The sequence below is a fragment of the Crocodylus siamensis genome, chromosome 4 (assembly GCF_052110815.1).
Source record: "Crocodylus siamensis isolate JL-2025a chromosome 4, ASM5211081v1, whole genome shotgun sequence".
Classification (NCBI taxonomy): Eukaryota; Metazoa; Chordata; order Crocodylia; family Crocodylidae; genus Crocodylus; species Crocodylus siamensis.
Window position 1 is genome coordinate 204,528,445 of NC_143398.1, and position 25,973 is coordinate 204,554,417.

Genomic DNA, 25,973 nt, shown 5'->3' on the forward strand with positions numbered 1-25,973 from the left:
GTAAAGAAAGGACTTTTAGTAATATAGACTTAGAGTGATGCAGAAGAATCCAATATACTCTTCAGCTGATGACCCCAAGAGCTTCTGTAGACCTATATCTAAATACTACATTTACTTGAATGTAAGATGACCCTGAATATAGGATGACTCCCCAATAATTAGATTCTGTACATAGAAAAATTATAAATTTGTTAGTTTTCCAGGTATAAAATCTAATTATTGGAGATTTGCTTTAAGTTTGTCTCCCTCCCGCTGCTATAGGAGGGGAAATCAGTCTGAGGGGTTTAGATGGCCCCCTTGCCCTGCCCTCTGTCCCCCAACTTCTTCCCCCTGCAGCTGGTGGCCCCCCCTTTACTGTCAGACCCTGACCTCCCTGAGCACATGGAAATTAAGAGCAAATTTGAAAACACTAACTTTGAAATAAACATGCCTGTAGTAATTGGCACCTAGGCAAGTTACTATGGGTACCCATAGCCTTAGTTCATCCAGAATTGATACATTTTACCTTTTTAGAAACTGCTGCAAATTTTAATATAGGTACTCCATAAACACCATTTTGAATAGCACTTTTGTACCTACTTATATATAATTCAAACTATGCATGATACTAGTTCACAGCCAGAAGAGTCATGATTTTCTGTGTTGTTCATTGGGCTGAATCCCAGCAGAGTTAATAGTGTTTCAAGCCATGGTGGCCCCATAGCTCAGTACGTGTGTGTGTGTTTGTGTACTCCAGACACCCCCCACGAAGGATCCATGTGTAATTAGTCCCCCACTCATGACTGAAACCAGGTACTCTTGTTACAAGTCCTGGGATGCTCCACAAATTTATTATATGAAGGGGGGTAAACAGAGTGAACTCTGATATTCATTGGTTTACTTAGTTGATTGATCTTTTAGCTGTGGCATTTGACCAGTTCTAGAGCTGGTCAGAAATGTTGAGCAAATATTTTAATAATGTTTTCGGCATTCATCAACGATATTATTTTATTTTTTTCTGTTTAATCGGTTAAATTTACAGTGAACAATAAATAGTATACCTCTTATGTTTTAAGGAGGCTTAATATTGGTAATGTTTCTGGCACACAGACCACAAATAAAACCCCATGCTCTCCCTCAATACAGCTTCAATCCCCTTTCCCTGCTTAATAGGCTGCTCTGCTTTCTGTTCTCTGCCCAGTCTGATGCTCTGCTTTGTGGTCCCTGCTCTCTCCCTCATCTGCTGTGTGCCATACATGGAGGCTGCCCATACCTCCCATGGCACTTGTGCCACAGGTTGGCCACCACTGAATTGCTATATTCTCCTTCTAGTGGATATGTGGTCAGAAGGTTTGCTTTAAAATGGATACTAGTTAATAATCCTAATAACTGTCTCAAAAGAAGATGGATTACTTTTCTGTTCTGAGATGAAGGCTTGAGCATTTTGGGAAGACTCGGGAAATTTGTCCTCATCTGCTTTTACAGTACCTCATCTATGCATAAACATGGAAATCTGCTTCTGGTGCTCAGAAATTCAAATGAATAAAAATCAATTATTTCAAAAATAAATGTTTACAATTACATTTTAAATTCTGAAAAGCATTTCTTAAGGTCTAAATATTATACATTTATTTATTTAAATCATTTGAATAGATGATTATATAAGGAGTAAATGTCAGAGTTTTAAAGACAGTCAAACCAATAGAATGGTTCTAGTTGTTGGCACAGCTTAGAAGCCATTTGTTGACTTGCTAATGCTTCTTTTGACAGCAACAGCCTTTTTTTGCTGGTACAGAGTATTTTCTTGGTTTGACTTTGCTCAGCATATTCAGTTTAATTTCCATTTCATTCAAAATTGAGTAACTAGGAATGGATAGAGCAGGAAAGTATATGCTTCTCTTCGAATCCATAGATAAAAACTACATGTCTGAGATCAAGATTTTTCTAAAATCTTGAATGACAAGGTGACTAGAAACCATTCATTTCACTGACTATAGTTTGGGATGGCCAAACTGCAGCTTTCCAGTTGTTTAAATTGAAACAGCTTAAGTTGTTTAAAGCTCCAAGATAATTTTAAATGCAGCTCCTGAAGAAAGTTATGTAGTTAAATTAAAACATTATTTTTCTCCTGTTTTGTTGGTTTTTATCTTTTCAGGTATGACTTGTTTCTGTCTCTAGTCCAAGGGACTTCTTAAGACAACACACAAACTGATATAAGTGATTGGAAACCAGTTCACATCTGTAACGCAACAGAAGTTCAGAGCACATAAACTCCTTTAAAAATGGGTGAAACCCATTTATGATAAAACTGGATGGATGTAGTATCACACTTGACTTGAATTTGTAGGGGATCAGTTAACTCACAGTCCCCCAGCATCCTAGCATGCTTTGCACCTCCCCTGCAAACTGCACCTTGCAGGGTGAGTGGGCTAGCTTTGCCCCAATGGTGTGCTCCAGTTGAGCAGAGAGGTGTGCTCTGATGCCCCCTGGCTTCTGGTCTGGGCCACTGCAGGCAGCAGGTGGCTGCATTTCTGGAATCAAAAGTGAATGTCTTCACTTGTTTATTGGGTCGATCTATGCAGCTTAGATTGACCTGTGGAGATTGACTTGATTCAACCTGGGCTTTTTAATTATCTGTACTTGGCCTTAATGACAAATTATTATTTGAGTTGGGCACCAGTTGCAGATCAGTGACTGGTGCTTGTGCATCTTGAAAAGTTGTGTCTTGTGGTCCCCAGATTTTGGTTTGTGGCTAGGAAAATTAAGTTTTTCTGTCTTTACTGTAAATAGATCATACTTACTTTGATTGATAAATCAGTTTTAAGTGGAGAACATAATTTACAGAAACTTTTTTTAATGCATCCAAATTGCTCAACTAAAAAAGACCACTGTTTTGAATTTTAACTGAATTCCAATAGATCCTGAAACATCACAAATAAAAAATTGTCTAGAAGAAAAGAATGTCTTTACTATTTTGATTATAATATAGGCGATAAAGATTTATAAATCTGAATAAATGTTTAAGCTCTATAATAGCTTAAATGTTCATAGATAAAGTATGTCCACCCTGTTTAGTTACTAAAGGTCTATATTCAGTCAACAAGAAAAAAGTGCAAATGCAAGAGAAGATTAGAATCAATTGTTAAAATTCAGGTTTCTTGCTTTGCTGATTAAATAAATGTACTTTATCATGAAAAAACATCTTCTACTCACAGTACAACAAATAATGGATTTTGAAATGATTAGCTTGTAGTATTTAGAAATACAGAGAAGAATAAGTAGAGGTCATCTGATTATGTACTTCAGCTGAGGTGGTAGGTTGAAATGATAACTTTAAATTAGGTACAAATATATCATGAACTGTGTCTGGGTTTTAATAGTTGTAACAGCACAGATGGGTGACCATATTATGTATTTAAAATAGTGTAGTTCTTTGCTTGGGAACAATTTTCACTTGAGTGAAGTAAAAATTGTATGGTCAAGATAATGCATTGAATTTTAGAAATTTTGGGTCCAGTCTCCTCTTGAAGATTTCCGGGGTAGCTGATTGCACCACCTCTGAAGGAGCTTATTCCTCAGTCTAGATACCCTGACTAGAAGCTTTTCCTAATGTTGAGCGTGAATTGGTCTTCCAGGAGTTTGTGGCTGTTACTCCTAGTTTTCCCCTTGGGTGCCCTGGTGAACAGTTGCTCACTGAGCCCTTGATGTGCTCCCCTAGTGTAGCAGTAGGCTGCTACCAGGTCCCCTCTCACCTTTATTTTCTTCAGGTTGAAGAGTCCCAGATCCCTCAACCTTTTCTCATATAGCTTGCCATGTAAGACTGATCATATGGGTGGCTCTTCTTTGGATTCTCTCAAGCTTGTCCATGTCCTCATTAAAGTGTGGTGCCCAGAACTGCATGCAGTACTCCAGCTGCAGTCTTACCAGTGCTAAGTAGAGCAGAAGAATCACCTCCTTGGTTTTGCTGGAGATGCATCGATTGATGCAAGCCAGAGTATTATTTGCCCTACTGGCTATAGCATGGTACTGCTGGCTTATATTCATACTGTGGTCTATTATTACCCCCAGGTCCCTTCCATTTATGGTTCCAATCAGTTTGGTGCCATCACGCCTGTAGGTGTTTTGCGGGTTGCTCATCTCAAGGTGGAGCACATTACATTTCTTGATGCTGAACTTCATCAGATTCTGATCCGCCCAACTTGCTAGCCTGTCTAAGTCCACCTGTATCTGTAACCAGTCTTCAAGCATGCCCACACTTTCCCATAACTTGGTGTCATTGGACACTTGGCCAGTCTTCACCCCCACATCCAAATTGTTAATAAAGAAGTTGAAAAGTATTGGACCAAGGACAAACCCCTGCGGGACACCGCTGCCCACTTCTCACCAAGATGACACACATCCATTTACTATGACTCTGGGTCCTATCCTGCAGCCAGTTTCTCACCCACCTGATTGTCTCAGAGTTAAACCCGCAATCCTTCAATTTTCTTGCAAGGACATTGTGGAATACTAGATCAAAGGCCTTTTGGAAGTCAAGGTATACAATGTCAACCTGCTCTCTCATGTCTAGGTGGTGGGTTACCTGGTCACAGAAAGAGATGAAGCCGTGCTGGCTATCATTCAGATCTTACCTTCTTCAAGCTCAATAGATTCATAAGCTTAGGAAAGGACCATTGCATCATATAGTTTAATCTCCTGTATGTAAAAGGCCATGATACACAGCCTGTGAAAACGTCACCCTTCTAGTCAGCACCATAACCTGTGCTTGACTAAAGCATATCTTCCAGAAAAGCATCCAATCTCAAGTTGAAGATTTCAAGATGTAAGACTTTCCCTTGGTAGTTTGTTCAAGTAGTTAACTGTGCACCCTGTTTAGAATCTACAGGCTTATCTGATAGTTTGAATTCATCTGACTTACAGCTTCTACTTGTTTATTCTTCTTATGCCTTTCTGTGCTACATTAAACAGATCTTTATTACCTGGAATTTTCTTCCTGCAAGGATAATTGTACATTTGAAATCAAGTCCTCCATCAGTTTTCTTTTGATAAGCTAAACAGATTCCACTCTCTCACTGTAAGCATACTTGAGTAGCTCTTCAACACCCTCTCCATTGTTTTTTCAAAATTTTCTGTCTTTTTACTGTAAATAGACATTTACTGTAGAACGCGGATACCCAAACTGCACACAGTACAGTTTCATATCATGTTATCCAGCATCATCTACAAAGATAATACCATTTCCTGCTCTACTCCTTGCACATATATCCACAATCTTGGTAGTCCTTTTTTTGCTATGGCATTATTTTGGGAACTGATACTCAGTTGCTTGTCTGCTGTGACTCATCCATACAGCCTTTCCTGAGTCACTGCTGTGCAGGATACAAGTTTCCATTCTCTAGATATGGATTGCATTCTTTGTTTCTATATGTATAATCTTGCTTTTTATTGTGTTAATAGACATTTTGTTTGAATAGGCTTTGCTTACCATGCATTCCAGATCTCTACCTTGTCTGCCTCATTAGTTACCGCACTTGTCTTCTGCAGATTTTATCAGCAGTGACTTTTCTATTTCTAAATCATTGATTCAAAAAATTTCACTAGCATCAGGGCTTTCATTGATGCCCTGCATAACCTCACTAGACAACCACCAGTTGATGATTCCTCATTGACAACCAGGTATCAACCAGTTTGTTATCCATTTAGCATATACATATTCATTTTTGTTCGGGGTATGTTTTTAAATCAGAATCTTACATAGTACGAAGTCTTATAAAAGTTCAAGCGCATTAATCTATGCTTTACTTTTATTAACTAATTCCATAATTTCATCAAAAATCAGATTTTTTTATAACCTATTATCTATAAAAGCATGTTTCATAGTTTCGTAGTTGGTAGGGCGGGAAGGGACCTGAGCAGATCATCAAGTCCGACCCCCTGCCTTGGCAGGAAAAAGTACTGGTGTGAAATGACTCCAGCAAGGTGTTCATCCAGCCTCCTCCCAAAGACCCCCAGGGTAGGAGCCAGCACCACTTTGCTTGGAAGTTGGTTCCAGATCCTAGCTGCCCTGACAGTGAAGTTGTGCCTCCTGATGTCTAGAGTGAATCTACCCTCTGCCAGCTTGTAACTGTTATTTCTAGTCACTCCTGGTAGCGCTCAGGGGAACAGGGACTCCTCCAATGCCTGCTGGTCCCCTCTGATGCATTTGTAACACACCACTAGATTCCCCGCTCAGCCTTCTCTTGTGGAGGCTGAACAGGTTCAGGTCCTGTAGCCTCTCCTCGTAGGGCCTGCCCTGCTGCCCCCGATCATGCGGGTGGCCCTCCTCTGGACCCTCTCCATACTGTCCACATCCCTCTTGAAGTGTGGCACCCAGAACTGGACGCAGTACTCCAGCTGCTGCCTGACCAGTGCCGCATAGAGGGAGAGGATCGCCTCTCTGGACCTGCTCAAGATGCATCTGTGGATGCATGACAAGGTGCAGTTGGCCTTCCTGACTACATCCCTGCACTGCTGGCCCATGTTTATTGTGCTTCTACCCTTTTTTCTTTGGTAGCAATGTCCTATATCAGCTTTTAATATTATTTATATTGGGGTATTGATATTAATAGTACTGATATTAAGTTAACTGTCTTATTATTTGGGTGATCCTGCATGTCTTTTTGAGTATTGACACAATATTAGCACTCCTACAGTTACCTGGAGTTTTTACGGTCTTCCAAAAGCTATTAACTATCAATATATTTAGGCCATATATTTCCTGAGATTATTCTAAAAGTGGTGGTGTGTTGGTTATCCAAAGCTGCTGATTTTAAATACTTAGTAGATGGATTTTGACATGCTCTTTAATTACTAGTGGACTGAAAAGTGTGGCATCTTCTTGTCTTTTCACATAAAGAAAGCGTGTAAAGAAATATTTATTGAACATGTCTTTCTTTCTCTTATCATGAAGAATGTTACCATACTCAGGCAATAGGTCTATTCTGTTTTTAGGGTTTCTTTTGTTTCTACTCTACTTATGACTCCTTGTAGGTCTTAGTCCCACTAAATGTATTTTATTTTCTTGATGTCTGTAGGTTCTCAGTATTTCCAGACTCCTAATTTGTATTGTTGTCTTCTATCTCCTTTTCACATTTGTGTTATATTATTTTTGTCTTTTCAGTTGCCTCAATAACTTCCCTACTGGCCCAGGATGCCCTTTTTAATTCAGATTTATTGGGTTTTATGAATTTGTTTCCTTTGTGATTATGGCATTGGGTTTTTTGGTCAGCTAATACATTCTTCTTTAAGAACTTTCCATTTCATTTACACTTTTCTATCTACGTTTTTTTTCTTGACAACTTCATTTTTTAATTTTACTCCACTTTGAAAACAAGGTTTACTTCTGAAGGTGTTAATTGCAAAGTTTAGGGTTTTTTTCAAAATAGCTGTTGTCCAGTGTTCTTGGTGGGACTAAGGCCCAATGGGCCTTAGTAAAATTTGACTCTTCTATGTTTTTTGATTATGCAAGTACCAAGATCAAGGATAGGTTTGCTTCATTTCCACTGGAGAAAATGGAAGGTAGTGATTGTCTGTGTTAGAGATGCCTGTGGCGTCAGTCCCTTTGAGAAAAGTATATGGTGGCTTTTCTGAGGAAGGCCATCCAAGCAGCCAATACCTTTCACCGTTTTAGGTGTTTTAATCCATTTCTCTTACCATTTAATAACTGTGAATTTCTTGTTAACTTATTAGATCAATATGTACAACAATTTAAAGCTGTGTTAAAGTAGATTCGAACTAACACAATTCCACTTCAAGGGTAGAAATTCCAACCACTGGTAGTGAGCCATTTTTGTTTCCTGGGGAGTATGGTTTAAAAAACAGCAAAATCTGTAGAAGTTATCAAGATGTTCCTAGAACAGTTGCTGTTGGGTGTATCTACTGCTGTATTTTATTCAGTATACATCTTTAACAGATTTTCAAAGTAAGAGATTCTAGAGCACTAAAAATAATTTTGTGTTTTTGTACTCTACAAACAAATTGTCGTCTTAAAATGGAGTTACTGTCTGAAACTGTTGTTTCAACTGTTACTGTTGTTTTGTTTGTTTTTTGAAGAATTGTAGAAAAGCAAGTAAAGATTGAAGGTTGGCATTTATATGGTGAATGTATGCATTGAATAAAAAAAACTTGGGTTTTTTTCCATATACACATTTTTATTAATCTGTATGCTCTTGAGAAACTGACTGGTAAGGTAGTTAAACACTAAGGTAACTGTTCTTGAAAAGTGACACATTTTGGAAGTGATCCTGAAATATTTAGAGTGATAGATACTTGGTATAGTGTTGTTGCTTATAAGAAGCTTACAGTGGGCTGTGTAAAACTATGTATATACTAAGAGCTGCTGCTTTAGTCCTTGCAGCCAGCCAGACGTGGAAGGTCGTATGCATTCTCCTTAATTTATGGTGCAGCAAGTCCATAATCTTACCTTTTGTGTCCTTGCTGCTGCAGTCCTTGAGTTTTCACGGAAGGGCAGTATACACTGTATTCCAGTAGCAGTTGCATCTGTGCAGAATTTGGACATGATATAACCTTCTGTTTCTACTTGATATATTCCCTTGATTAGACCTTTTGGCCATTGTGTTGCACAGGGAGCTTAAGCTTACCTGATTATCCACCGTAACTCCTAGGAGATCCTTATCAAAGTCACTGCTTGATAATGTCCTCCATTCTGTAAATGTGGCCCAAATTCTTTATCCCAGATTGCTGACCTTACATTTGACCAAATTAAAATGTGTATTGTTTTTACCCAGTTTAGCCAGAGAACCATATTGGACTTCGTTAGTGTTCTCTTCTCTTCATTATGTATCAGTTTTTTACTGTTCTCATAATTTGTAAATTTCATCAGTGATGGGTTTTGTATCTTCTTCCAGGTCACTGGTAAAAAGTTAAATAGCAAAGGGCCAAAAAATGATCACTGTGGAACCCCACTAGAAACACAGCTTCTTGAAAAGGATTAACAGCTGGGTAAAAGGGATTCTATTTTAATTTTTGCCACATTGATATTGTATCATCATTCTCTTAAACTGTTACAGTACAGAATTCGAAGTATATTGTGTAATCCTATTGCCTTTAAACCAATTTTATAATAGAAAATTTAAAAAAATCAAGTTAGTTTGTCAAAGTCTCTCTTGCACCAAGATATGGGGTTGTGCAGACACACCCACAGATAGGCTGCAGATACAAGCAGACCTAGACAGGCTGGTATGTTGGGCAGAACAGAACCAGATGAGGTTCAGTGTAGAGAAAAGCAGAGTGCTGCATCTGGGAAGGAAAAGCCCCCAGCACACCTACAGGCTAGGCATTGCTAACCTGACCAGCACTGCAAAGGAGGGATCTGGGAGTAACAATAAACCGCAGCATGGATATGAGCTGGCAGTGCGACGCAGTAGCCTCTAGGGCCGATAACACTCTGGCATGCATCAATTGATGCATCTCCAGTAAATCCAAAGAAGTGATTCTCCCACATTACTCAACATTGGTGCGGCCACAGCTGGAGTATTACATCCAGTTCTGGGCGCTACACTTCAGCAAGGCTGTACTAAAGCTCAAGAGGGTCCAAAGAAGGGCCACCTGCATGATCAGGGACTTGCATGGTAAGCAATATGAGGAGAGACTGAGGGATCTCAGACTCTTCAGCCTAAAGAAAAGAAAGCTGAGAGGGGACCTGATTGCGGCTTAACACTATATCAGAGGTATACATTAGGGGCTCTGAACAACTGTTCACCAGGGCTCCCTGGGGGAAAACTAGAAACAACGTCAACAGACTCCTGGAAGATAGTTTCAGGCCGAACATTAGGAAAAACTTCTTCACAACTAGGGTGTCCAGACTATGGAACAAGCTCTCCCCACAAGGTGGTACAATCATCTACCCTAGAGGTCTTCAAGAGAAGACTGGACAGTCACCTGGCTGAGGTTGTCTGACCCCAGATTTCTCTCCTGCTCATGCAGGGTGCTGCAATGATTCTTCAGGGTCTCTTCTAGCCCTATGATTCTATAAATCCATGATTTATTGGCATTTATTATATTTTCTTCTCTTTCTTCCCCTCTAAGTGAGGTCTGCGTGTTTGTTATACAATGTGGCCTTCTTGATTCTTGGATTATGGCTTGTGGAGCAGTTAGTAAAACATTCGTAAGCAGTTTCCTACTATCTTTCATATCTTTACATTCTTTCTACTGCCAGCTTTCACTCATAATTGATCTCAGCTTTATTAAATTGCCCCCTTTTAAGGCACTAACTGAGTGTGTTAATAGATTGAATTTTATTCTTCTGTTTAAAAACATGGTCACTAACCTACATTTACTTCTCTTATCAGTTCCTCTTCATCTGTAAAAGTGAGATCAGATAAAATTCCCCCAGGCTGTATGTAACTCTTTTTTTAGTTATGGACTTCTCACTTACAGCTTCTTAACAACTTTGAGGATATTTAAGTAATGGCAGCATCCATTATGATGATGCAGCTTTTTTCCCCCTACAGGTTGTAGATAATTGCTTAAGGAGCTGGTCATCTATTCACTAGTGTGATTAAGTTAGGTATAATAAACACCAATTAGTTACTTCATCTTCTGCGTTATCTTACAACACTGAGCTGCAAACAGTTGAAATAATTCACTTCTGATTTGTCTAGGACTGTACAACAGTGAGCCACTCTTCCTTCCCTTTCTTGTTGGTTTGATCCTTTGTAATTTTTAACATTCCATTTTTGTAAATTTTACACCACTTACCTAACACAAATCTTCTCATTTCAAGAAGCCTTTGCCCTGTTTCACAAGTGAGATGGGAAGGATCTTTGAGGAAATCACTTAAACATTCTTTTCCTTCGGCACCCTTTGTAATTCTCTGAAGTCACATCTAAGGACATGAAGCGGTGTCAGTTGTACTGATCTGTACTGTTACTAGTGGATCCTTGTCTGTCATGTTGAGAAACGTATTCAGCTGTAATCATATGTATAGTAGCTTCATCCTATTGTCTACCTGTCTCTTGCAGACATTACTTCATAATAGAACAGTAGTTCTCAACTAAAATTCTGTAGATACCCTTTCAGGGGTGCCATGATGCAACTGGGAAGGGCTGTAGCATGAGCAACACTCCTGCCTGCCTGAGCTTGCTCTGATAAACCTAAAGTAAATAGGAGTTCCTTGGTCCACTGTGGCCCCTCCTGGTCTGACCTTACGTGGTGTCTCCTAGGAAACAGAAGCACATGGGACAGGTAGAACTGTCCCATGCACCTCTTGTTTCCAGGAGGAACTGGCAGAGTGGGGGAAGGGAATCACTGGAACTGGGACTGGTAATGTTGTGTCTGGCAGAGTCTGCGTGTCCCATTGCTGGCTCACTCTATCCTCAAGTCACGCAAGGACCAGCACCGGACAAACTGGGCATGGAGCTCCTCAGGCCTGCTGCTCCAAAACATGCCTACTTAGGTGGGAGGAGCAGGGCATGCCAGTTCCATGGAGCAGTGACTTCAGCTCTCCCCTGCAGCTGGTCCCTGAGTCCTGCTGGGTCTCAGGAGCAAGAGTGGGAGGAGAAGAGGTCCTTGCAGGGGAAGTTGCAGTCTACTGGTGATGTGGGAAGGCTGCTTCTTGAGGGCACAGGGTGTGGAAGCAGCACTAAATGGAATGATTTAAGCCCTGCATGGTGTTGCCCTGGCCAGCACCAAGCACAGGGAATTATAACCGTTGGCATGGTGGCATTGAAGAGTCGTAGCATACTGAAAAGTAGCCTCTTCTATCGTTAATCAAAGCCCATGTACGGACCAAGGGCTTATTAGGGCAAGGAGCATCTAGGGTACAAGGCAACTCTAGAAGATCTCCTGCTCTATCTGTTCCCCCTTCCTGCTGTCCCCTGTTATCTAATTTCAGAAATGCAGCTAAACCTGGGTCTGGAATCAGCCCAGGAGAGAGTGAGAATGTGCAAGGAGGTAAGAGCATTGCCAGTGATTTAAAAAAATAGTGAAATCAGGGACCATCCCTACTTGCAGACAGGGCCCTGGTCTTCAGAGCTGAAGCTCAGCGATTCAGGAAAACCAAGCCTCTTTAAAGTGTCTCAGCTGAACAGTGCAAAAAGTGGAGTGCCTAGAGCAGGGATTCTCAACTGGTGCACCCTGGGCCTCGTACATTAAAGCTGAGGCAAATGGGTAGCATCTCTCCCTTGCTCCGAGAAAAGGGAACTCCCTCCACCTGCGTCTGCAAAGGGCGCTGCTAAATTTATGAGAAGTTGTAAAGAGTGCCTTGAGCCTAAAATGGTTGAGAAGCACTATAATAGAGACTCTCCAATGAACATAGTCTATGTTGCATAGCTGAAGATCCCTTTGTGGGTATCTTTTTCTTTGTTTTTTCTCCTGGGTTAAGCTGAGCAGCCATTTGTGAGTGTATACTTCTCTCTTGTTTGAACAGCTCAGTGCCCAGAAATATATTCTGCAGTTTCCACATTAAGGACCTAATAACGTTTAGAAAATTTTAGCTGTATGAGATTTCTCTTTGTTCTCTCTTCTTCATAGTCACAGCCCACCCATCCTCTTTTTGTCTCCAAACACCCTAAATGTCATCTTGACCTCTTGCCTCTTGTTACAAACTTCCAAGTCTCCCCTTGCTGCTTCTATGATTCTTTGAATTTGGGGTTGGGATGTTTTTCTAATCTGATTGTCCAAGAACTCAGCCCATGATGCTTGGTAGTGTTTATACTTGTCCTTTCCATCACACAATCTTTTCTGCCAGTGCAGCCACCAAATTTGTATACAGGTTTCTCTCTTAGTACTAGTTGGCTTCACAGAGAAAAGAAAGTAAAGCACGGTGCCAGTATTCAGATTACAAGCAGTGTTCTATTGCTGGCCGCTATGGTATTGCATGTAGGAACATGCCTCTTGTATTCTTTTTCCAGATTCCCATTTGCATTCCCATTACCTGGCAGGAATTTTTATTGCTCAGCTGCACTTCTTCCCAACAGAGAGGGAGTAACTACTTGGATATCAAAAAACTGGGTTTATCAGACCCTAGAGTCTTAGCCACACCTGTTCAGAGGCCTGCAGTCCACTTACACGTTTTCCATCAGAATTATCTATCAAATAAACTTCCGCAACCTCCAAGCATAGGTTTGGCAGCTGTGCTCTACAAACTTCCCTGTTTTATGTTCTTCTTTAGGTAAAAGGTGCAAATCTACCCTGGTTTCCAGAAGAAACAATCGTCCTCTAGTTGTTGGCTTACTTGCTAGTTGCAGAACTCGAAAAATTCTTGAGTCCCTTTTATGATATGTGAAGATTCTTGACAGGGAAAAAACTTCTGGGGTCTTTATTCATCCTTCTGCATCTGTTTGCATAGTTCTTTGCCAGCTTCATTAGAGTCATGACCACTTCTGTTCTTACAATGCAGTACTTGCTCATGCAGTGTTTGGCAGAAAATCTCTAAAAGCAGTCTTGTATTGTAGCTTAATGGCTGTTCTGTGGACGAGATATGATTAGCACCTGCATATTTTAATATATTGTTCTTTCACTATCCCAGCCTGCCTTGCTGCTTCTGGCCATCTATTTTGATGCTTTTTTCCCATGTGGGTGATGCTGCTATCCAGACCCAGCATCCCCACTGTATGGAAACAAATATACAGGGAAACACACACCAAAATTTATCCTGGGTTTTTTTACCATAGGTACACCAGTATGAACACCTATCTCATTAATCTTTTAAAACTGAAGATTAGACCTTAGCTATGTAGCTGACTTTCTGTCAGGTTTGCAAGCTACTGACTGGGGAGTACTGGTATGTCACCAAAACTCTTGAGTACCATTTGTCTGGTTAATGCTGAAGAACATGCCTGCAGTCTATGCTTACTATGGCCAAACTATGCCAAAAAAAAATGAACCAGATAAAGGAGGTTCCCCCCATATGTTTGTAGGCAGAGGAAAAAGAGACTGTACTACTGTATTTCACAAGGTTTTTAATCCAGTATCTATATAGTATATGTTAAACATAGTGGTTTTATTAGTGGGCATGTCTACACATGCCCCTACTGAACCATTGTTACTGCAGTATTTCCTTTTGGAAGTACTAAATGTCGGTGCAGTAACAGCCTGTACCACAGTGTGCCAGTGGCACACAGATCTTTTTAGCCACTGCATCACTGTAGAAATGCACTTTAACAAGGGACGTGTTGCTATGGCGATGTAGTTGCAGCATTATGGTTTGTGCCCACCAATGCCATGGTGCAGTAGCACATTGCTGTGGTGACGTAGCATTACATGTAGATGCACCTAGTGAATACTTTCATTCAGTCTCAGTAGATATTATTTATTCCTTCTTCCTTCTTAGTCTTCCGTCTCTTAACACTGATAAACAACTAGTACTATTTATTATCCTGTTATTTTTAACAATTCAAAAGTTCAGCTGGAGTGATTACTATATTTAGTAATGTATGTAACATGGCATTTCCTTTTCCTGGGAAACAGTTCCTCCGCCACTCCCCTTCACTTCCCCGCCTAAAAAGCATCTGTTTGTAAAAAAAATAATAATAATAATAATTGACAGAAGATGTTGTGTTGTTTTTTTATGAGGCTTATGAAAAAACAGAGTTCTGTATTTATCTATATGAAAAGTGTGTTTTAGTATAAAGGCATTAGAAGTATTTGACACTTCTAAATACCTCCTCAGTTCTTCAGTAACTGTCCTGCAACAGCAATGTTATTTCTTAAATAAATTGAATTTTTAGAAAATGAAATCCTTAAAATTATCAATTTACGTATTGGCTTGTAGATAATCTACTCTTAAACATGAAAGAATGTTTACACTGAAATCTCATTTTCTGTTATCTTTCTAAGGTTTTCAGCACTTATTCAAATGAAGAATATGATAGGCGCAATGAAGAAGTTGACCCAGTAGCAGCATCAGCAGAATATGAACTTGAGAAAAGGGTGGAAAAAATGGAAGTGTTTCCTGTAGAAATTGAAAAAGGTGCAAATTAATTATCAAATATTTGCTAGAGAAAAGTAATTTCTTTTATATACATACTGAAGCACTTTTCACGTGGGCTTCTATGATATTTACGTCTTAATATTTTAAAGATTTAGGTATGTGCTTAGTTTCACATTTGTGAATAGCTTGAATTCATTGGAACAACTTGCAGAGATAGGTCTCTGTAATGTAATTATAATATAATTGAGGTAAATGGAACTTCGACAGTTTATAGTACCAGAGGATTTATTTGGGTCATTAATAGCTCAGAAGCATAAACTTCAGAATGCAATCCACTAGGCAGTCATTTGCAGTGTGGTGGGATCTAGGTAGAAAATGCATTCAGTGATGCTAATCTCTCTTTCCACAATTCCCATACAACTGGTGTTTGAAGGCATTGCTGTCCTGGAGCATTTTAAGCAACTAGGACTTTACTCCTGTGTAAGGGGTTTTTCATCCTGCTGGGAACAGGCCAGTCTGCATTCTTTCATTACTTACTGACTTAAATATATTTTACCTTAGTCTGATTAAGTATAAATAAGGAATAGGGCAAGTTTGTTTATAACTGGTGAGTATAATTTATGGCAACTATATTATAAAATATATGGTGGCTGTTGTTGGGATTTTTTAACCCTACAGGTGATAGTGGCCTAGGCATCAGTATTATTGGAATGGGAGTCGGTGCAGATCAGGGATTGGAAAAACTAGGAATTTTTGTGAAAACAATAACAGAAGGTGGAGCTGCACAAAGAGATGGGCGGTAAGTTTTCAGTTAGGTCTTTCCTACCATGTTGGTACTGATCTTGCATGATATATAGTCAAGTATTCTTCCATAAAATACATATATAATCCAATATAATAATGAGGGTATAGTGGCAGAGCAGGAAAAGTATCTCATGGCTTCATTGGCATGAGGTCAAGCCTTACCCCGGACTTGAGCCAAAGGCAGCCTCCAGTTGCCCCTGCTGGAAATGGGTATCTAGTCATTGAGTTTAGGTGATCAAAGGCAGACAGACCTGCTAGCCACAATGTTCTCTTGTGTGCCATCAGTATAGAAATGGGTGTATCTTAGCCATAGTAGCCCAGTGAGCTAAAGTTCCTGGGTTGACTTTTGACCTTTTGGATATTGTATAATTACTCTATTTTGAGATATACAGGGGAAAAGTTACAGAACGTCTGTTACATCTGACAAAGCCATAGGCTCTTGCCTGAGACAGCATATGCCTCTGAACTGGTTAGTCTCTAAGATGCCATCCTCCCTTTCCTTCTGTGTTACAGAATCTTGAAATACAAATATGACATGTATTATGCTTTCATGACACTACAATAATTATTCAAGTAACTGGCATAGTAATTTTTATTATATTTAAGTGCTCCAGTCTTGCTGAAAATTACTTGTATTCCATAATACAAAGGGCATTGTATAGTGCAGCTTATTTTAATGAAAGCACTGAAAATGTCCTTTAACTTTCATCAGTTTGGTATTCAGCCAGTCTAAAAAAAACCCTAAAGCCTTCACTGAACAAGCCAAATTTCATACCAAATCTCAGCTGGTTTAATTCATCATAATTCCTTGGTTTCAGTGGCATTTGGTGTATACCAATTGAACATTTAGCCCTTCTCCATCTTGCACCTACTCACTTTAGATAAAATCGGGAGAATAAATCCGCATGTTTCAGTGCTTATCTCAATCACTGTTTATGTGGGTCATGAAGAAGTGTGTCCTGTAATTAGATTATTCTCTGCTTTTCTGTTTAGAGGGTTTCTTGCAGCATCATTTTTAAGCATCTGGCAAGGACAGCTGTCAGAGATAGCAAAATAGGCTAGATAGATCATTGGGCTTGATCTGATATGGTAATTCCCATGAATAATGTTGAAAAAGTTAAGTGCAGCCAAATAAATATCATATTTGTTTAGTTGTATTTTGAACTGGAGTTTTTTTTAGTAAAAGTCTATGTAGTCTAGTCTACAATAAGCAAAATAAAAACTGCATCTATGCCAAATAATTTGCTAGCAAAACTTTTAGTTAATGCATGTATGTTAATATGAACATAAGGGGGGAATATTTAAACTTTTCCCATCACATTTTGTTAGTCACCATACGTCTTTGTGTTCCAAACAGTTATTACCATTACAAATCATAACTTATGTCTGATTTACCACATCGTTTATTAGGCTGGTCCCCACAAGAGTCAACAGCATTTCAATACTAATCAATATCTGTGTGTTTTCCGGATTCCTGCGCCCCCCCGCGGCCCCCAAAAGACCCATGTGGTAATTAGCTACCCCACTCATGACTGGAACTGAGTATTCTTGTCATGAGTTCTGGGATCCTCCAAAACTTTATATGAAGATGAGGCAGGGCAGTCTGGTCTGCCTTCACCTCATGGAGTATGGGGCCACGCTAATCATGTGACGGGCTGAGAGAATGGACGGCAGAGGGATTCTGGGTAAACGGTTTAGGGTCCCATTTGTCGATATTTGCCAGACATTTAAAGCTGGTGAAGAATTAGGAATAATGGAAATGGGAAACAAATGTGCAGCTCAGCTGTGGGAGTGAAGAAGTCAAAATGTAGTCATTTTAATGGCTCACCATGACTTGAACAAGAGTTGGTGCTCAGAGGCACTGTGCTTAAGGGGCACTACCATATAGTTTCATAGTTGGTAGGATCAGAAGGGATCTGAGCAGATCATTAAGTCTGACCCCCTGCCATGGCAGGAAAGAGTACTGGGGTCAAATGACCCCGGCCAGGTGTTCATCCAGCCTCCTTTTAAAGACCCCCAGGGTAGAAGCCAGCACCACTTTGCTTGGAAGTTGGTTCACCTAGCCACCCTGACAATGAAGTAGCACCTCCTGATGTCTAGTCTGAACCTACCCTCTGCCAGCTTGTGACCATTATTTCTTGTCACTCCTGGTGGTGCTCAGGGGAACAGGGACTCCCCCAATGCCTGCTGGTCCCCTCTGACCAGTTTGTAAACAGCCACTAGATACCCCCTCAGCCTTCTCTTGTGGAAGCTGAACAGGTTCAGGTCCCGTAGCCTCTCCTTGTAGGGCCTGCCCTGCTGCCCCCTGATCATGCGAGTGGCCCTCTGTCTTATTCAGATGGGCTGCATTAACTTACCTCCCATATGGGCTATGTGTTTTATTGCTTCTCAGTCTCTTGTAGGCTGAGATCCAGCATAGTTGCCTCACTGGTCTGTTGTCTGGCTGAGATCACTTTAGAAAGGCATTGTGTAGTAGTTGGTGTAGACCTGTCCAATGCACTGTGGACGGGACCCCTTACAAGAGTCTGCTGTAGTCTCCCAGTGGAGGATCTTGGCTACACACCTGCTTCATTGAAATGGGAGATCCCTCCCTAGCTACTCCGTTGGCTGGTTGGCTAAGGGCAAGTGAGACTTGGGGGCATCCAAACCCCAAGGTCTCCACACTTGGGTCTGCATGTAGGATGCCTGCCCATGGATTTGGGAGTATCTGAAGCCCTAGGCTGAAGAGCCTGGGATGGAGGATACTTGCTGGTGGTAGCACCACATGGACTTGAATGATTGAGTTCTGCTCAGTCAATAGGATTCAGAACTGAGTTGGCTAATTCAACCTGTAACACAAAATTTAATTTTAAAAAAGGGTTTCATAGTCATGCTCAGCACTGGCTGCATTTAGTCAACTGCATAAATGGTTTCCATTATTGGGCATGTGCTGCTTTTAACAGCAGTTCATAGATAGGCAGTGTATTTAATGAGGTTTCCTGGTATGTGAATGTAAGATGAGGGGCTTTTTTCCTCATGTTGACTGGGGCAGAAAGCCTCATCTTATATTCAAGTAAATATGGTAAATCAATCTCCTATTCCTTAATTCTGCTAGCAATGGACTTTTGGGACCCCCCATAATTGTCAGTTTAAATATTGTAAATTTCAGGTATGTTTATCAATGTAGATAGAGATAATGTGTTATACCAAAATCTTTTTATTGACTTTATGGCTAAATATTTAATGATTTATTTTTCAGAATCCAAGTAAATGATCAGATTGTTGAGGTTGATGGTACAAGTCTAGTAGGAGTAACTCAGTTTTTTGCAGCCACTGTACTAAAAAAGACCAAAGGCACAGTCAGGTATGTATATATTATTGTTACAAATTCTAGAATGTTACCTTTTAAGTTATCCAGATTTTCATTAACATAGAAGGTTTTGTGTAAATTAAAAAAAAAATAACAGAACTTGTCACTAAAGGCAGCTTGCACTACTTGGTGACTTGTAAGTTTTTGCCTCCTAGATTTCTGATAGGAAGAGAGAAACCAGGAACTCAGAGTGAAGTAGCCCGTCTCATTAGTGAGACTTTGGAGCAAGAGAGGAGTCTGTATGAGCAGCACTATGGCCATGATGATGCAGAACAGGTATAAAGCAATCGGTGCCTGCATTTCTTTCAATGTGATATTTATGTACAACTATTTGCATATATATTTTTGAATATGTATGAACCATCTCTTTGAACCAAATGCTTGGGACAACAAAGGAAAAAGTGCAAAGTTTATATCTTAATACTGTCATTCCACATGATAATGAGGTAGTGACAGAAAGAGAAAGCTCTTTTGCTACAGAGTCAAAGGCATGAATTTTGAGCCTTGTTCCTTAACTGTCTAGGGCTGACTGCATTTGACCCAGCTATTCAAGAGTACCTGGGTCATTCAGGCTGGGAAGCTGAACATCTCCAAGTGTGATGCATCACCCCCTTTTGTGCTGTAGGCTGTAGAAAATGCCTTAACCAAGTTAACCCAAATGGCTGGTAGGCTCAGATGATACTTTGACATCTTTTGACACTGCCACCAGCCCTGCGTCTGATACCTAGGAGGCAACTTGAAGAGATGAAGTTAATTAAAAAGATCAGTTCTTTCCTTTTTCTGTTTGTAGAATTCTTATATAAGATGTTCACAGGCATCTTAAGCAGCATTATAATATTAGAAAAATGTTCAATGAAAAAGAACAAAGAAAAGTGCTAGTCAGGAGAAAAGTTGTATTTATGATTTTGGATTGCTTGTGTATTGAAGAAAGATCTTTTTTGTTGATTATAAAACAAAGCACAGATCTTTCTTCACTAATGTTTTTCTGTATTGTCAGGATGATGACTATGATGATGATGAAGATACCTTTGAGTCACATTTACATGGAAAATCTGTGGAAGTTTTTTATCTTCCTGAAAATGAAGATATTAATTTACCCCTGGATATGGATTCAGCACAACTTCTTCTTAAATTTAAAGAGGTAATTGTATTTAATGTTATTACATTATTTAAATTTGTTACATGTTATCTGTGATGCACCTAGGAGCATTTGGATCTTATAAGATTAATATTAATTTTTCTTCTATCCCTACCTGTCATACTCTCTTTCCTCTAACTAAGAAATGTCTCTTGCAATTTTCTTTTCAAATTTAAGGATTTTGTCACATTATCCAATAACTGTTTAAAATGCAGAAACAGTCCTCATAGCAGGGTGTGGAACCCACAGAGCCCCTTTGAATTTTTCTTGTACCACAATTTGAGTTCTCTAATTACTGTGCTGCAATGCAATGCTGCCACTTTTTTCCTGGCCCTATGAATCTTGCATTTTTTTTGCTGTACAGTGGCACAGTTTCAAAAGGAAAATGGAGCGTGTCTCCATGCCTGTACAGCCCACATGTTATAAAGGCACACTCCAGGTAGGTAAGAGATGAGCATTTGAATCTACAGTGTTTGAATCTGAAGTGTCTTCAGGCAAAAGACAACATGAAAGGTCTCTTACATCCTGGCTGAGTGCTTCAGTCACTCCTGCTGTGTATTATAAATGACCCCTGCTCTGTAGTGAAAGACTTTCTAACTCCAGAAGAGAATTTAGGGCTATGAATCTCAGTCTGATGTTGACATCTCTCTGAAGCCCAGTTAAGTGCTTAGGTCCCAAGAGAAGCTTAAGATGCACCCCTCTTTGTTGTTTTTTGTTGGCTAGTTTGGATGGTTCCCACTCAGACATTGCAGTGCTGAGTATCATAACAACTTACTTTTAGGCTGTGTCTTCTGTAGATAAATCAACAGCTAGAATTAGGAGTTGGATATAGTGGGAAAATTAAGCATCTCAAAATGGTACTCATAACAGCACTTCTAAGGGGATGATTGCATGTTACGTTTGTAGTGTCCACACGCTTACATCGTCAGTAACACCACAAAAATGGCAAATCTGCCCCAGAAATGTTCTGGAAGTTTTCAGAGGACCTACTCTTTAGCCCTCTGTAGTGTGAACAATTAGATCTAACACTGAGGGGGGTCTTGGCCCCACAGTAATCCACAGTCTTCTGCTTTCCATCCCCACTGGGCCCAGCCATGGTGAGCTGCCATAGAGCCATTCTGGTGGCAGTGGTGGTAGGAGAGAGGACAGCTGCTGATCAGCAGTAGCTGTCAAGTACAGCCTCCTGTTGCTTGCAGGGTCAACAAGGGCAAAGAGAATAGCTCTTCTTGACTCCCCATGCAGTGAGCAAAAGGGGACAAGGGAGTAGTCTTTGACAGCTCCTGCTTCCAGTATCAGCTGCCATCTAATCACTAACAACCTGCCCTCTTTCCCAGCAGAGAAATGAGCATGCTGTCAATGATTGGGGTCACTGACAGGCTCCCCAGAGAACAGGGGAAACAAGGGAGCAGCCCCTTTGGTAGAGAGCTCACCTTTGAGCCAACTTTATAGTGTTCCAGCCAGGGGGCTGTGCACATATGCACACTGCTACAGCAGTATAAATTAACATGTGTCCATTGCTTCAGTGTTTTTAGTGGACCCTAGCCCCTTAGATTACTTATTTTTTTGAGAAAAATACACTGTACCCAAGAGCTTTGCTATCTTGAGATGGCACTGTTGTGAATATTTGCATGAGATTTTATCTGTAGAGGCTGATGATGTTGCTCTTGATCAGTGGTGCTCAATGTTTTAGGGTGGTGGGTTGGGTCTTTGCAACTTGGCTACACCACAAGACACCACTCCCTTGGGGAAGGTGGGAGGGGGAAGAGTGTCTATCAGTGTGTGTGGGGGGGAGACGGGACACAAAGTAAGAGAGCTTACCTTCCAGGGCAGGAGGAGGGGAGAGAGCTCTGGTAGACAGGGCCTGCTGTAGTGGAGGAGAGAGCAGTAGGGCTGCAAAATAGATCAGCAGCATGGCAAAGGGCAGGAAGGGGGACACATCCTACTGCTTTAGCAGTAGGTTGAGCACCACTGCTCTTGATAGTACTAGGCAAGTTATTAATGGAATTCAGATTTCAGACTTTAAATCATTAAAGACCATTTTCAATTTTCATAGGTTAGTAAGTATGGTGGGAGTCTGACAAATCATAATGCGATTTCCTTGCATAAATATCATGCCTGTTGCTGGAAAATGACTCTAGGTAAAATCCAAACTCTGATAACAAATCTAAAGTGTTGACTCATGAATTTACTCACTTCAGCAATTCTTTGGCATTCTGTGCTTCACAAGAAATTGGCTTCTTCCAAATCAAGTGACTCTCAACCAGGGTGCTGGGACACCCTGGGGTGCCACAAGATCTTTTGAAAGGTGCTGCAAAGTGAGAGGAGGTTCAGGCTTCTCCTGACCTGGTTGCTACCCTGTCCCCACTGCTCAGCCCCTCTACAAGGAGGTAAGCGCTGTAATAAATAAATTAGTTTTTGAAATGGGGTGCTGCTCAACTTGCAAAAGTTATGCAGACATGCCTCGGGTCACATAAGGGGTGACTTGGGGCTAAACACATTGAGAAACACTCTTCTAAATCATACGTTGAATGTGAAAATTAAGAATTCCCTAGTTATCTTCAGTGAATAGTCTACTGGCAGAGTAGCACATTTTTCAAGGTGTGGTAATAATTAGTTGACTTAAATGAAGCCTTTTTCTACTTCCCATAATCCCTTTGACATCTCTTGCACATTAACCATGTGGCTTAACTGCACGATGAAAATGCTTATGAATGCTACTAGTAAAAATGCTTCGACAACTGAATTTTCAGTTGATTTTTATATTTGCCCTAATATAAAGGACTTACTGCTGAGTTTTCAATGTTATTATTATCTTCAGATAAATCAGATAAAAAGAAAAGATCATTATTTTATTTTAAATTAGTTAGGAATATTGTAATACCTATAATTTTTTTTAACTTTGTATGTTAAAAACATTATATCACATAATATGTGAAGACCTGATTCTCCTCTAAGTTGGTAAAAACATGAATAACTTAGATTAAGAAGTGAATATAATGTACATTAATGGACACTAATGTAAACCTGGCTAGTCTGAGTGGAGAATTAGACCCTAAACAATCCATGATAAATTTAAAATACATAAAAAGATGTTTGAAATGTTTGTTGACGAAACTACTTTTCATTCCAGCTACAATTAAAGCATGCCGTAACAACAGCTGAAGTTAATCAACTGAAAGAGAAAGTAAGTACATTATTTTAAAATCTCTAATATTAACATTTTTTATAGTAAATTTCATGTTTTTTGAGAAGAAAAAGTTATGTTGTGCCCTGCAGGGTCGGGACCTGAGGCACAATGAGGAGAAGGTTCGTTTTGCCTTTAAGGGAGGGAGGGGTTTTTTCCTCTGTTCTCAGATCACGGCGCCTCCTGATCACAGAACAGGGCACGAGCTGTAAATTGTAACAAGAAACTTTTATTTGTTTACTTACACGCCGATGAACAAGGGGCGTAGGTACAGCAGCTTGATTAAACACGTTTTGTTTACAGAACAAATTAACGACTCTCTCTTTCTCTCATGGATCGCGGTTCGGTTCGCTAATCGGGTCAGTGCGCAGGGAAGGGGTACATCAGGAGAATGGGTGGCGGAGAAGCGCTGACGCGGTTGGCCAGACCGCGGCAGAAGGGACTGATCTGCTGGTCCCAAAATGGCTTCTGCCGTGGCGTGGACTTGCCGTGGCTTTTAAAGACTTCCCCCTTCTCCTCCCCCCGCTCCCCCAGACGTCAGAAGGGTAAGCTGTTTTCGCGCCTTTTCTAAGCTTGTGGGAGGGGCTGGGTGCTAAACTTTGTGCTTACGGCACTCCAACTGAAGTGAAGTACAAAACAAGTTAGAGTCCAAATGAAAGCTGATGGGCAGGGATCCTGGTTTTCTCTGTTAAAAAATTAAAACTTCTCTGATTAAAACCCCCCAAATCCACATTTTTCTGCAATTAAAAAAAAAACCTGTGTGTGTACTAGCCAGTTACCCATCAAGAATGATGGAGGCGGGAGGGGGCTGGGATGGAGTGCTGCCACCTGATGCCCTACGCTGCTGCTGTTCTGCCTCTTGCAAGGAGCAGGGTAGGGGAACCAAGGCCATCTGTCTGGTCCTAGACGCAGCTTTCGAATCAGGGCGGCGCTGCACCACGCTTGGAGCACTCTGGCTGTTTCCATCAGCCAATCAGAGTGCAAATAAAGCATTATGGGCACAGTGTGTGCGCATGTGTGTATGTATATGTATCGGTTGAACACATTTTTTTGATATATTTACAATTTTAAAGCAGTTTGGAAGCCTAGCAGCGCCTCAATGACTATAATAAAATGAATTCTAAATACCTATAAATTTTGGCGTTTGATTTTGGGGTTTTTATCATGGAAAATCGGAGCTCCCCCTGCCTCGATTGCTCAGCTACAGCTGTCCCCACTGAAAAGCTCTGATGTGCCAGTGCCAGTGCCAGTGCCCTGCCCATGCCATTGCCCTTCATTCCCAAGCCACAGCCCCCTAGCTCTACTGGTGCTCCTCACTCCAAGTCCCCAACCCCTGCCCCCCCTGCCCTCCAGCCCTGTTGGAGGGAGTACCCAGTTGCCAGGGCTATCAGGCCAGGGACTCGGGTCTGGAGCCCCCTCCTCCCTAGCAGTGCCTGAGCCCTGGCTGCCACCCATTGGAGACAGTGGCTGCTGTGGCTGGAGCGGACTGTGGAACCCAGCTCCCCCTCCTTCATGCACGGCATGGCTGGAGTGAAGCCTGTGGTGGAGGTGGTGCAGGCTGCTGTCTGTGGGCTCCCTGCCCTGCTGCCCTCCCATCGGGAGCCTCCATGGCCCAGTGTTCAGGTGTGGCAGGAAGATCAGGGCAGGAGGAGGCTTAGTGCTGCTGCTGGGAGCCCCACACCACCATGGTGAGGTGCCTCCTGCCCACCCAGCAGCAGTGAGGGTGGCAGCGTGGAGTTATGCCCCCCACTGCTTCTGAGCAGGCAGGGAGCACCTCGCGATGGTGGTGTGGGGCTCCCGGCAGTGGCACCAAGCCTCCCTGCCCCACTTTGCCCTGCTGTGCTGTGTCCCACCATCTGGGCTATGGAAGCCCTTGGGGGAGGGCATCAGGGTAGGTAGCCACAAGCCCGCAGCCACCAACCTACATCTGTCCTAACTCCGCGTGCAAATCTCAAGGGGGTATGTACCTCCCATGGCCCACCTGGGAGTGTGCACAGTGGTGGGGAGTCAGCTCCCCACCATCCCCTTGATGAGCTGCCCACGGCTCTTTTCCACTCCTTAGCCAGGCCCTATGGCTGCACATCCCTGACCCAGGCCCCACGCACTGCCCCAGCTGAGCAGAGCCTCGGCCCCAGCCCTGCCCAACTTCCTCCTTCCCTCCCTCCCTATGGGGGCCTCAGTCCCCCCTCCTGATTTACCTGTGGGGAGTAATGGGAGCTGCTCTCAAGCTGTCTGGCTGCCACGTAGCGCCCCGTGCCTGATCCCTGCTCCCACTTTCCCCAGCCCCTTACAGACTAGAATTCTGCCAGCCTGCAAAGGGAAGCCTGCAGTTTCCCATGTTTTTCTCCTTTAAAGGATAAAATCTGTATTTTTCTCCTTGAAATGTGAAAATCTGAGTTTTACTGCGTTTTTCCGTGGCAAATGGAAAACTGCTGATTTAAATCAGTTTTCCTGCTGATGAGTTAATTTTAAGAGTACAGGTCCATGTGCAGTGTGGAATGTTAAAAATAAACTCCTAAACCTTAATCCTGTGACAAATTGAAGATCTGTTATGCTGGTCCATTCTTTCCTTTTTCATGTCCTAGTG

At 41.4% G+C, this 25,973-nt stretch overlaps 1 protein-coding gene across 3 annotated transcripts in view; it reads left to right on the top strand.

Annotated features, from left to right (window-relative positions):
• Positions 1 to 25,973, top strand: part of LOC149867463 (neurabin-1-like) — an 83,119-nt gene that overhangs the window by 8,537 nt on the left and 48,609 nt on the right. For all 3 annotated transcript variants that reach the window (XM_090045464.1, XM_090045463.1, XM_090045465.1), the window contains exons 3-8: positions 14,818 to 14,950; positions 15,590 to 15,710; positions 18,954 to 19,058; positions 19,220 to 19,340; positions 20,062 to 20,205; positions 23,333 to 23,386. In XM_090045464.1, coding sequence (XP_089901590.1) covers positions 14,818 to 14,950; positions 15,590 to 15,710; positions 18,954 to 19,058; positions 19,220 to 19,340; positions 20,062 to 20,205; positions 23,333 to 23,386 — 678 coding nt within the window. The remainder of the gene's footprint in view (positions 1 to 14,817; positions 14,951 to 15,589; positions 15,711 to 18,953; positions 19,059 to 19,219; positions 19,341 to 20,061; positions 20,206 to 23,332; positions 23,387 to 25,973) is intronic.